The 12,949-nt window shown below is 40.1% G+C and overlaps 1 protein-coding gene across 18 annotated transcripts in view; it reads left to right on the forward strand.

The window, feature by feature from the left end:
• TTLL5 (tubulin tyrosine ligase like 5) overlaps nucleotides 1-12,949 on the forward strand; it is a 309,168-nt gene that overhangs the window by 109,995 nt on the left and 186,224 nt on the right. For all 18 annotated transcript variants that reach the window (XM_033408371.2, XM_049706827.1, XM_033408745.2 and 15 more), the window contains 6 exons: nucleotides 639-796; nucleotides 1,726-2,032; nucleotides 6,561-6,681; nucleotides 9,363-9,509; nucleotides 10,616-10,719; nucleotides 12,243-12,370. In XM_033408371.2, the coding sequence (XP_033264262.2) occupies nucleotides 639-796; nucleotides 1,726-2,032; nucleotides 6,561-6,681; nucleotides 9,363-9,509; nucleotides 10,616-10,719; nucleotides 12,243-12,370 (965 nt within the window). The remainder of the gene's footprint in view (nucleotides 1-638; nucleotides 797-1,725; nucleotides 2,033-6,560; nucleotides 6,682-9,362; nucleotides 9,510-10,615; nucleotides 10,720-12,242; nucleotides 12,371-12,949) is intronic.

Genomic DNA, 12,949 nt, shown 5'->3' on the forward strand with positions numbered 1-12,949 from the left:
CCTCTCCCCAGCTCCTCCTGTAACCAAGTACGCTCTAAGGGACGTTCCTCCTGTAGGAGCACTTGAGGCTTGGTGCGTCCCAAGGTCTTGGTGACTTTTCACGAAGATGCTTTCCCTGTGAGTCTCATTCAGCTCTGTGCTGCCATATTCACAGATTATCAGCCATTCCTCTCATCTCAACCTGTGCTAAATCTGTATTTATTAAATATTATATATGTCAAAGGAATATTTGTGTAATTCTGAGTAAGTTATAATGAATAAATAAAATAATAAGTACACCTCTAGCCATCACCAGCTTAGTGAGAATTAAAGCGTTAACCAGTATCTCTAGTCATTCTTAAGGCATAGTTGGGTAGCACTTTATGATCTCTGTACTGAATAGTCAGCCAGTATTACTGAATACTTAAAAATACTTAAACATTGTCTTCAGATATATTTTCGTTCAGAACATTTAACAAATTCAGATAGCCCATTAGTGAAATTCTAATGTAGATTCCAGTATTCCCATTTCAAACATTTTAGAATTCACTAGAGTAACCATGCCTGGCCTGACATCATTACAGAGTCCTGTCAAACTTAGCCTTGGAATAAAGGAGAGAACTTTCTGAAGGCTCTAGCTACCATGTTTTTTCCCATAGAATTGTGGTTGATGGAGCACCGGAATTGAAGGTAGAGAGTATGAATTCAAGGGCCAAGCTGCACGCTGCTCTTTATGAGAGGAAGCTCCTGTCTCTGGAGGTGCGAAAACGTCGACGACGGAGTGGCAGATTGAGGGCAATGCGGCCAAAATACCCAGGTACCGGCTGGTGAGCTTCCACCAAGCTCTATGATCTGTGTCCTGTCAGACCGATTTAATCAGCTTCTTAATTAACACTTAATGAATCAGAACTTTCTGACCACATGCGCTTACTTTTTTTGATATAGTCTTTTTCCTCGGAAACTTGTTTCAAAAGGATAATAAGTTTTTAAACCTTCCATTCTGTGATATTTGTATTGAAGAATATCCGAAGTGCACACATTTTGGCCTTTGCTCTTACTCTTACAGCATCATTTAACTACCTGATACTTAGCTTAAGTTTAATGGAACCCAATGAGCATCATTGTTTGGGTTTTTCATGATTAGGTATGAAGTCCAGTTCATCCTTTGACATTGCTGAATTGTGTAAGTATTTTAAACATGAACAGAAAAAGGGGAATTTCTTTCTCTCCTAGAATCTCCCTTGTTACAGATCTGTTTGTCACTGACGAATTGACTTCCTTTTTCTCCCTCCTTCTCTTGTTTTTGTATCAAGCACATTAGTCACTGGGGTTTCATTGGTGAATAAAAAAGCTATGGTCCTTGTCCTCATAGACCTTCCAAGGCAGTGAAGGAGAAGGATAATGGATAAACCATACGATAGAAAGATATTCCCCTGCTTATTGTACCCCCGTGAAAGATGCCCTTCTGAAAACCTCTAACACGCTATAGAGATTACTCTACTAAAAGGGTTTTTGCCTTAAGTTATGAGAGAACCATTGGTATTACAATGAGAAACATCAACTCTAATGAAGATCGTTAATAGGCTTTTAGAATATATAAGAGGGACGTGTGTATGTTGTTAATTTTGTGCATTATTTGTGGTCTGATTTAGAAGTGGGTTTTCACTGAAAAGATAAAAGGAAGGTATTGGGAGAGAGGAAAATTTAATCCTTTTTTCAGCAACATTAGTGATTCTTCGCATTTAGTGATTACCCAACCAGCTGAAATGAATGTTAAAACTGAGACAGAGAGTGAAGAGGAGGAAGAAGTTGCGTTAGACAGTGAAGATGAAGAACAGGAAGCTTCCCAGGAGGAGTCTGCAGGGTCCCTCGGAGAAAATCAAGCCAAACACACACCCTCACTGACTGTTATGGTAGAAAATTCACCCAAAGAAAATGCCATGAAAGTTCCTGAATGGAATGACAAAGGTGAACAGTGCTGCAAAACCGAGACTCAGGAACCAGAGCCTAAATTTAACCTGATGCAGATTCTGCGAGATAATGGCAACCTTAGGTATGTACCTTTCCTAATTATAATAGCAAAACTGAAAACAGCTAATTTGTACTGTGTACCAGGGTATTGTGCTTGTGGCCTTATAGCCATTTTTCATTTCTTATGCACAGGAATCCTGTGAATTAATGACTGTGATTTGATATTATTACTATCAAGGAAACTGAGCCTTAGAGAAGTTGCTTGTCCAAGGTCTAGAACTGTGATACAAACCCAGGTCTCATTGGCTCAACAAATATTTGTTGGGTTTCAGCATTAGTGACTTAAGAGGACAAGGTGACTGAGGCAGGGAGCTCAAGCAGTTCATGGCTTAGAGTGGGGACACTTAAAGAGCGGGGGCTATGACCCCAGTATGGACAAAGGGCTCTTAGGGCACAGGAAAAGGAGTGATTGGTCTTGCTCGGGAGGGCTAGAGAGACATTAGGGAAGAGGCAATATTTGAACCAGGCCTTCCCCGATAGGTAGGCTTTCCGGATTTGGGAGGTGACAGCTAAGTATGGGAGTGCTAGTAGAGGGAATAAAGGCACAGAGGGGTGATAGTACAGTCATTCATTCAGTCCCTCGACAAATATTTATTGAGCACTTGATCTATACCAGGAATTGTGCTGGGCTGTATAGTGTTACGGTGGAGACCAAACAGTCGTGGAGCCCACAGTCTAGTGGGGAAGACTGACAGTAAACAAAGAAACAAGGTAATTTCAGGCAGTAAGAAGTGCTGTGTAGACAATAAAATAGGGTGTAGTATTAGAGTGTAATTGGACAGAAAGTTTCTGTAGCTTCTGGTGCTTTGGGCATGGAGAGGTAAGCTTTAAGGTGAGTCCTAAATGATGAGAAGGAGTAAGTCATGTGAATATCAGGGAACAGAATATTCCAGGCAGACCGGCAAGTATAAGGAACCTGAAATTGGAATGAGCTTGGCAAGTTTGAGAAATACAGATTAGTGGTGTGACGTTACATGAAGAAAAGGGTGCAATAAGAAGTGAGACTAAAAAATTGGATGTCATTTGATCATAAAGTGCCATAGAGGAGCCTGGACTTTATTTCCTAGATGGATAATTTTTAAGCAGATGTGTGATATGGTCAGATATGGGGACGTATGTATATGTATAACTCATTCACTTTGTTATAAAGCAGAAACTAGCACACCATTGTAAAGCCATTATACTCCAATAAAGATGTAAAAAAAAAAAAGAAAAGAGAGTAAATTCTGGTTGCATTGTGGGAAAGTGATTGATAAGAGGAGAACTAAGGGTAGAGAGCTGAGTTAGGGACTGTTAAAGTAGTCCAGAGCCAGGAAGATGAAGGTCCTGATCAGAGCAATGGCTATAGGAATGAAGAGAATGGGTTGGAGTTAATGAAATTTGCAAGTTAAAATTGGTAGGGCTTGGTCCCTGTAGATGCAAGAATTCCAAAGAGACTGAATTTTCCAAGTTTGGTAACTTGGTGCTGCCATCAGTCAATATAAGGAGCACAGGAGTTGGTTCCATGATAGAAAGAATGTGTTTTATTTGGGACACGGTGAGGTGGAAGTGCTCTGGGATGAAGATGATCAGTAGATAGGTGAAAATACAGCTTTGAAAGTCAGAGTTGAACAGGACTGTACAACTTCAGAGTAGATGAGCTTGTCCATTTCAGTTTAGTTCAGCAGGCATAGACAGGAGAAAAGGAAGAGAACTGAGGCCTGGGGAAAACCAGTGTTTAATAGTAAAGAGACCAAGAAGTAGCAGTTAGAGTGGTAGCTATAAAACTGGGAGGAGACAGTATAGAAAAGCTACAAGATGAGAGTTTCAAGCTATAGAGTGCCTCTGGCAGCCCAAGTTAGGATGAGACCTGAAAAGAGTCTCCTGCATTTATGACCTGGGGGTGGACTTTGTGGGTAGAAGAGAACTTGTGAGTTGAGCAAATAGGAAAGCAAGTGTGAACTAACTCTTTCAGAGAGTTTGACAATGAATGAAAGACAGGTGAGAACTCATCAGAGAGAGGGAGCAAGCTAAGAGAAAAAAGATTCTGGGATTCCGGAGCTTATTTAGAGATTAGGGGAAGGCTTTGATGGTAAAAGAATTAGAGATACAGAAATGGATATATTGTCCTAAAGGAAGGTAGGAAGAGGCCAATGGAGGGGTGTCTCTTCCTGTAATGAATGCAGTAGTTAGAGGTTAAAGAGGCAGGAAGTGTAGTTATATAAGCATGACGGCCTTTAGTTTCTAAGCTAGAGGTCAGTTCTTATACTGCAAGGATGGAGGGTGATATTGGCATTTAGGGGGTTGGAGGGTAGAGTTAAAGTTTGGAATGCTGCGTGGAGAATGAGAGTAGTTGCGTTAGTGGAGAGCGGAGAGGGCTCTGTCAGAAGACTTGACTCTGGCTTTTCAGTGCTTGCCAACTGGCAGTGTGACCACAGGCAAGTTAGAGAGCTTCTCTAGGCCTCAGTTTTCTTTTCGTTAGGCCAGGGTATGGGGTTAGACATAGACAGGTTTTTCAAACTGTGCTCTCTAGAGAGGAAGGAGGAGTCCACTGAATTGAAATAGAACATTTGAAAACCACTGGACTATATTCTAATGTCCTTTCCAGCAATAAAATTCTACTTAGATGTTGTAGAAATAAATTAGTTATTCATAAATCTTACGGATCTTACTTTTAAAGAGTAAATTCTTGTAATTGCAGGGTGTGTTAATGTAATAAATCAGTGGTTTTCAAACTGTGTTCCCTGGAGCTGCCCATAATTCTGTGGAGCATCTCAGTGGCTACTGAGGGATCTGGGGGTGTTCCATGGCAAGGATTCAAGGCTCCAGGCCCCAGCCCACTAGTTGTATATTTTTGTATGCTGAGGATCTCCATAGGCTTTTATTTTTGTTAAATAGATTTCTTTGGTGTAAATTATTCTATTATTTTGGTTTGTCAGTTACAGGTTACTAGCTGACCAATGTGTCCAATACCTTAGGGACAACCTCAGGATTAACATCCCACAGATCTCTCGTAAGGTTTTTAGAGATGGAAAACTCAGTTCTTGTTCGTTTGATTTACAACAGTGATTTGCAACAAAAGGTTGATTGAAATCTCAACTTCCAGGCAGTAATTCCCTTATCCAAAAGACCTTCATATTTTAATATTAGGGAAATAGTCAATAAAATTGGGTATTTTGCTACATTTGGAGGTGTCTGAAACATGCCATTTTTAGCTCACTTTATTGCAAGTGAATTTGTTGACCAAAATGGAGAGTCTTTTTTCATTTATTTTGACCTGAAAATAATTAGCTTATGGGAATGGTTGAGGGGAAAGTGTATATGGTCTCCAGAACAAGGATTTTAAGTGTTCTTCTTGATGAAAAACATTTGAAAATATGAATTTCAAAATCATGTTGTGCTCCCATAAACTATTCCTATTAATAACAAAGATGTAGCCTTATATTTCATACTCTGAAGAGCTTGGAAAGCAAATCTACTCCCCAACCTGACTCCTCTCCCTTCCAGCACACACATAGAAGATAGATGTAGACCCTCCTAGGATTTCCAGTTTACTCTGGACAAGTCCTTCGTCCTAACCTTGGGGGAACAGTGAGTAGAAAGCATTCAGTGATTGCATGTGTGAGGATTGTAAACAAAGTTTGTGTTGGGCCCTAATCTTCGCTGATGTAATTTTGGCTAGCATGTCAGAAGGCCAAGCAGCTGAAGTAACTACAGTCTCTCCTGAAAGAAAACAGATCCGCTGCAGTTAGCAGCTGAAGTGAAAGTCATCAGTGTTTCTCTGGTACTCCTGTCTTCTAAATGATAGCTTGATCAGATTTCCTTGTTTCCAACCTAGACCACCAAGCAGAAATCAGCTGGCTTCTTCAGTGATGTTGCTGAGGTGCTTTTTACTATATGTGAGGACTTCTTTTTCCCCCTGAACATCTGGGCTCATCCTAGCCGGTCAGTGCATCTATGCCAAACTCCGTTGGACCTCACTCATTTGTTCTGGGCTCCAGCCACTCCCGTCTTGTAGTTGAGAAAAGCCTGACCTTAAATTTGGTCTCAAAGTTCCTTTGTAGGATTTATCTGTTTCCTGCTTTGGAGGCTTTTGCACACCAGAAATTAGTTGCTATAGCAAAAGCTATACTTTTGTACTAACTGATAAGTATGTTTTTAAGGGCTTCCAAGGCAGAAAAACCTTTCTGTATCGATACAAAGGTTCTTGTGAAAATTCGGTACTTTTCCTGTCCATTTCCCTGAGAAAGTTGTTTAAAAGTTCCAAAAGGTAAGGTACAAGAGTAGGAAACATGGTTCTCTATTCTTGCTTGATTTCCCCCCTGCCCCCCACGCCATGGTAATAATGAGAAAATAAGTAGGATTCTCCATCTCTGATTCTTTAAATAGAAAAAAAGAAATCTCATGTACTGGGTAGAAGGAATCTTTACTCAGTGACTGTATGATGGGCTTCATTTTTCTTAGCCATCCTAATAGAAGGATCCTCAAAGGCCACTTTGAGAGAGGCAAGCACACATTTGGTAGGTGCACCATTCTGTCTCATAACGGTATGTTGTTTTGGATTTCTGTAGCAAAGTGCAGGCCCGAATAGCATTCTCTGCCTATCTCCAGCATGTTCAAATCCGACTGATGAAAGACAGTGGAGGTCAAACGTTCAGTGCCAGTTGGGCTGCCAAAGAAGATGAACAGATGGTGAGGCTCTTCTTGTTGGAACCTTTTTACTTTCTCTTACTCTCCCTCCCTCCCTCCCTCCCTCCCTCCCTTCCTTCCTTCCTTACTTCCTTACTACCTTACTTCCTTCTTTTCTTTTTTTTCCTATACTAAGATAAAGAACAGTATACTTGTGGTGAAAGAATTATTCCACAGTACAGCTTGCAGATTTCTCTTACTTTTCTGTGAAGTGAATCTTGGATCTGGAGCCATGTTCATCACAGTATGTGTTGAGGGCATTAATTTACTTCATTCAGAAAATGGAAATTGATCGCTTATTAGATGTCAGGCCTGTGCAAAGCCCTAGAAAGGAATAACGATTTGCAGAGTCCTTTCTCAAGCAGCTTCACATTTTATTAACTCTTTGATATAGGCACTGTCATCTCCATTTGCAGATGAGGAAACAAAGACCTAGAGGAAGGGGGTAACTTGTCTGTTGTCCTGTAGCTCATATGTGCTGAAACTGGAACTTAAACTCAAATGTTGCAGTTGCACATTATTTGCTCTTGCACTATTTCCATGGGTCATAAGGCATTTATTTTCTATCCTGGGGGGTCAAGTTAGCTCTTTGAAAATCAACACTTTATCATGGGCCCTCTGAGAATGTACCATCCTCCATTTTAACGTTTTTTTCTTTACTAGTTGTCACTTTATAAAAGTCTTAGATTACTGGAAACAAACTTGTGTAATAATTTTTACTGTATATTGGTCATTCGAACCTGCCTAAAATTTAATATACTAGCAATGTTTTTCTTTTTGGATCAGAATGACAGGGAGCTTCAAGCTCTTTGGTAAGGTCAACGCATATAGAAGAAACCACAGCCCTTCCTTAGGCTTTTTAACCACAGGGATCTGTCACTGAAAAGAGAAGGACCATTATTAAGTCTGAGAAAGCTGCATCCTTTGTCCAGCTCAGTGGTGATCCTACTGTAATTTTCAGTTCTCCACATATAAGAGGCATACAATATGCTGGGCTTATTATAAAAGCATGATGGATATCCCAGAAAACAACTTGTGAATTTAAAGTAGCCAATACAACCCAGAGATAAAACCTTGTGTGTTGTGAGTAATTTTTCAACCATCAATGGAAAATGTTAGCTGTGCTCTTTCCAAGTGGAAAACTGAAACTGCCTTTTTGAGAGTCAGTTTGTCTGCTCCACTGTGAAAAAATAATATTTTAATATAACAGCTTAAACCAGCCTATAGTAAAGACAGCAGGGTAGACCTATGAAATCCAACCCTCTGGTTATGAGACTGTTTCTTTATGTTGGAGTAAATTGTCACCAAAGGACAGTGAACCAAAATCAAATTCAAGAAGAAAAAAATAGCTCAGAAGAGAATAACTATTGCAACTGCTGACTTGGGATTCACACGGGATTTCTATGGGGCTTTTTATAAGAATATTTAGGATCATCACTGCAGAACTTAGTATCAGTTGTGTGCATTCCTGTTTGAAAATCTATCTAAACAACAAACCCTAAGGCATTACCTGATGATTGTGGCAGTGATCTTGTTTATGAGGAAGGTGAGTGTAGAATTGCCTTCTCTGATCCAAGTTAGGTTTAGAGCTTCTTTATCACGTAATTCACAGAAGGCACATCGACAGAAGTTCCCCAAATCCATCATCTTCAGGCAATTTTACTGTGTTTGGGGGTTGGGTGTGGGGAACTACTATCTTTAAGGCCCTTGGCCTTGCAAGAATCTCTCTTTGAAGCATTTGTGATGTTATGAATGATCTGATTGGTATCTGTTCAGATTTCAAAATCCTTTGCCCCATCTCAAGTGCGATGTATCCCTGCTACCCCTTAATGACCTTTCACTATGCCCTCTTTGCCAACCCCCAACTCTAAAAGCATCCTTATTCTTGGGGAAGAAAAAATAAATAAAAAGCTATCGCCTTGCAAGCCTGGTAACAGTTCTTTCTTTCCTTTAGTCACTAAACTTTTTAAATCAGTAGTTTCTGCTCTTCACCTGTATTCTTCAGTATCCATTCGTTTCTTAACCTCTACTTTCTGTTGCCTTTACTCTGCTGAAAGTGGTTGTGGTCCTTTCCTGCTCCAGCCTCTTGGAAACTGTGACATGGGAGCCTTCCTCCCTTGGCTTGCATGACACTGTTTTCTCCCGTGTTTCTTTCTACATTTCTGATGTTTCTGTCATGGTTTGTTGTGGTTGTTGTTTGTTTTTTTCTGATTCTTCCTCCTCTTTCCGACCTCTGAGTGTCAGTATTTCTGTATTCTTTCTCTCCCTTCTCACCTTTGATGACTTGATCCATGGTTTTAGTTTCCTCTACCTATTACTTTCCCTAAGTATCTCTCTCTGACCACCCTATTGGAAGTGATAGCTGCACTTTGAATTATTATAGTACTGTGTATATATGAATTGTACTTTTACAGCTACTACTTTATTACATAGTTATTTGCACACATACTTGATTTTGACTTTCCCACTGCCAGCTTGTTGAAGGAAGAGGACATGTTTGCTTCATTTTGTTCTTGTCTTACTGTATCCTTGCTATACCTAGTATGTTTGCTCTGGGTCTTATTTGTTGACGTGTGTAGTATACCTCTTCTTATCTCTCTATTGTGTAATCCCCTTGTAGCTTGTCTTCTGTTGCTTAAGCACAATGCCTTCTTTTTTTCCCCCAATGACTCTTTAATTTATAGGAGCTAGTGGTTCGTTTCCTCAAGCGAGCATCAAGTAACCTCCAGCACTCACTGAGGATGGTATTACCCAGTCGGAGACTGGCACTTCTGGAGCGCAGAAGAATCCTGGCCCACCACCTGGGTGAATTTATCATTGTGTACAACAAGGTAGGTGTCATCTGTTAGTCTTGTGCTTTGGATCGCCACACACTGTCAGAAACAGGCTAGAAGCCTCTGTCCAGCTGAGCGGAGAGGTTCTTCTTCCCTTTTAGCATTATCACGTGCTTTGTAGGACGTTATGGGGAGCAGGACGTCACTCCCTAACCAGCTGGTCTGAAAAGCTACTTTTGACTACTTGTGAAGGCCCAGGGGCCGTAGTTCAGTCTCATCCAAAGGCACATTCCTTTTGAGTGCTGTTGCACCTGAGATGAATCCTGGGCTATGTGAATTTGCATTGTCGTTATTGTGCCTGGAGACAGTGGTGAATTGACTATTTGAGAGCAAATTTGAACTGTGGATTTAATACAGCGACACAGTCTTCCTTCCTGAGTGAGTTACACTTTGTTCTCTAGAACATTTTAGATAGTGACTTCATTTTACAACCAAGCCCAGAAAATAGACTATTTAGTGAGAATAGTCTGCAAAGCACCTTTTATCCAAGGGTCTTAGAATGCTTTAGAAATGTCATTTTGGGGTGGGGGGAGCGGGGAGCATGGTCATTTTTCAGAAAGGAAAGCTGAGGTCTGGAAATTTAAATAGCTTTTGTGAAATGTGTGGAATGGTCGGTACAGTATCAACACACCAAATCCATAGCTACATAGCTACTCCAGCTCTGTTGAGAATTTTGGGACAACTTACATAAGTGAAGAATTTACTCAATTTGGATGCTACTATAGGAGTATCTTCCAAGACCTATCTTTCCTCTCCCTAACTATAACAAAATACAGTGTCTCTGTTGTCATTCTATTAAAGCTTCAAGTGTGACCACAGACATTACCAAGCTCTTTTTTCACTGGGCTACCTGAGTAAAAAGTAAAAACATGATAAAAATTTATATTTATTATGCAACTCTTACTTGGAAACTCTAAAATGTTTCATGAAATAATGACAGAAAATAATATATCAGATTTATAGGTGGCAAAAGTACATGGAGGAATTAAATGTCTTTACTATAAAGACAAATTAACCCAAGGGTAATGAAACCAGACGATGAAGTATGCATTTATCAGGAGTCAGTTTTATCTTGTTTTTCTGTGGGGTTGGGGACTGGATAGGAAACAGAACAAATGGCTGGAAAGAAATCGAAGAAGAAACTTGAGGAAGAAGAGGAAGATGGGGTGAATACGGAAAACTTTCAGGAGTTCATCAGACAAGCAAGGTAGAAGACATTCTTAATAAAAAGTATCTTATTCTGCCTCCCACACTGCCCCATTGATTCCCAGTAGCCCCTTGTTTCTAACATATGGATGTGAGTAAAATCACTCTTAGAAGGAGAAGAAGGGTTTCATAGGCTTGATCTCTCTATATCTCAGCCAATTATTGGCTGTTGTCATGGTTTTCGTTATCAAAACACTGCTGCTGGGCATCTGGGCTGTATTTCTAGACAGCTTCAAAGTACACACCACTCTAAGGGCTGAGGGAGCACTTCGGAAAGCTGAAGTTAGAGGTGTCTAGTGTTTACTGGATCTGAATTTAGCCCTGACCTACTGATGCAGTGGAGATGACTACATTTTGCCTACGTTGAGTGGCTTGAGGAATGGGCAGTTTCTCAGCACTGTAAGGGTTACGCCTAATGTATATAAAAGAAAACAAGTCCTTCATGCTTAAGGTTAGCTTTTAGGGGTTGAAAAATCTCAGCATTCAGCTCTCTATCTTGATCCAATTAGCCAGGCCGTTCTTTGCTACTTTGGAGACCTTGGGGTTTACTCTGAGATCCATAGGAGCAGTTTCCAGGGTTGTCATTACAGTGTATTCTGAAGATAGGATACAGGTTCTTTGTAATGTTGCAGGAATATTTTGCTTATTTGAAGGCCACTTATCTGGAACATAGCCAGGCTCCAGGAAAAAAATGCAAAAGGCCGTTGAGGAGCTGCTACAGATTTTACAAAATCCATCATAGTATGTTTACTGGAAGAATTCTATGGGCCCTCATCTGTTTCCTTACACTTTCCATTTTGTGGGTGTTCGTAAAAAGTGCATATCATTTCAATATTTGAAGTGACCTAGAGACCATCTGGTTCAGTTTCCACTGTATAGATGGTTAGGGAAATCTTCCTTGGTTACGCTGGTGAGTTTCCGTATTTATGACAAAGTGGCTTCTTTAGTGAATATACTCCAATTATCTGGAAGTGGGGTGGACAAACTGCCAAGGACCAGATAATAAATGTTTCAGACTTTGTGAGCTACATGTGGTCTTTATAGCATACTCTTCTTTAAAAATATGAAAACCGTTCTTAGCTGGGAGCCATACAAAAACAGCCTGCTGGTCAGGGTTGGCCCACTGTCTGTAGTTGGTTGACCCCTGATTTAGAACATGGCTGTCCAATAGAACTTTCTGTGTTGTAGCTACTGAGTACTTGAAATGTGGCTAGTGTAACCAAGGAACTGAATCTTTAATTTTAATTCATTTAAATCTAAATAGTCACATATGACTAGTGGCTACTATATTGGACAGTGCAGATGTAGAATATTCACTGTGGAATGAATAAAACCTTGTCATGCTTTAAATTTTTCAGACTGCTTCATTTATATTTCTTTTTTACCATCTATTAATAGGGAGTTTCCAGCTTGTGCTTTTCATTTTCCCCTTCTTCAGCTTACTCCATTTTCATAATAAAATCTGGTAGAAAGATTTTCCAGAACACCTTCCCGTTCTAACCATACTTTCTCTCCCCATTTCAGTGAGGCTGAACTGGAGGAGGTGTTGACTTTTTATACGCAAAAAAACAAGTCTGCAAGTGTCTTCCTGGGGACTCACTCAAAAAGTTCTAAAAACAGCAACAGTTTTTCTGATAGCGGGGCAAAGGGTGGTAAGTATATTGGTTAATTAATGAAAAATAAGAAGAACAAGTGAAAAAATGAGATGTGCAAAGGGGAACCAAAAATAATATGTTGCCTAAGCACTAATAGACTCCAAGGTGGTAAAGTTTTGCAGTGTGTGGGTAGGGGATGAGGAGGCCTTATATTTTTGTCCTAAAAGCGCAAGAGGGACGTGGTCTAATTTTTTTTTTCATGAAAATTAACATCAGAGAGCTGTTTTCAAGACAAGCTAATAATACCTAACAGTTAGTGAGCGCTCATATTACTGTCTACTGGACATGATCTTATTTTTTTACTTCCAAAAACCAGATGGAGTAGGTGCTATTATAAAACTTCTCTACGGATGAGGGAACAGAGCTGAAAGAGACAGAGTAACTTGCCCAAGGGTGCCCTGCACCATACAGTGGAACAGGAATCTGAACTTTAGTCTACCTGACTCAAAGCTTGTGCTCTTAGTCTCTGTTCTTCTGCCTCTCCTAATGATTATTTCTCACTCCTGTTAAATTTTTTGGTTCCTCCAGCTCATCACCATTTGCATTTGGGGTAGGAGAATTCTTTGTTGTGTGGGA

Source organism: Orcinus orca, chromosome 2 (genome assembly GCF_937001465.1).
Source record: "Orcinus orca chromosome 2, mOrcOrc1.1, whole genome shotgun sequence".
In the NCBI taxonomy this organism is placed as follows: domain Eukaryota; kingdom Metazoa; phylum Chordata; class Mammalia; order Artiodactyla; family Delphinidae; genus Orcinus; species Orcinus orca.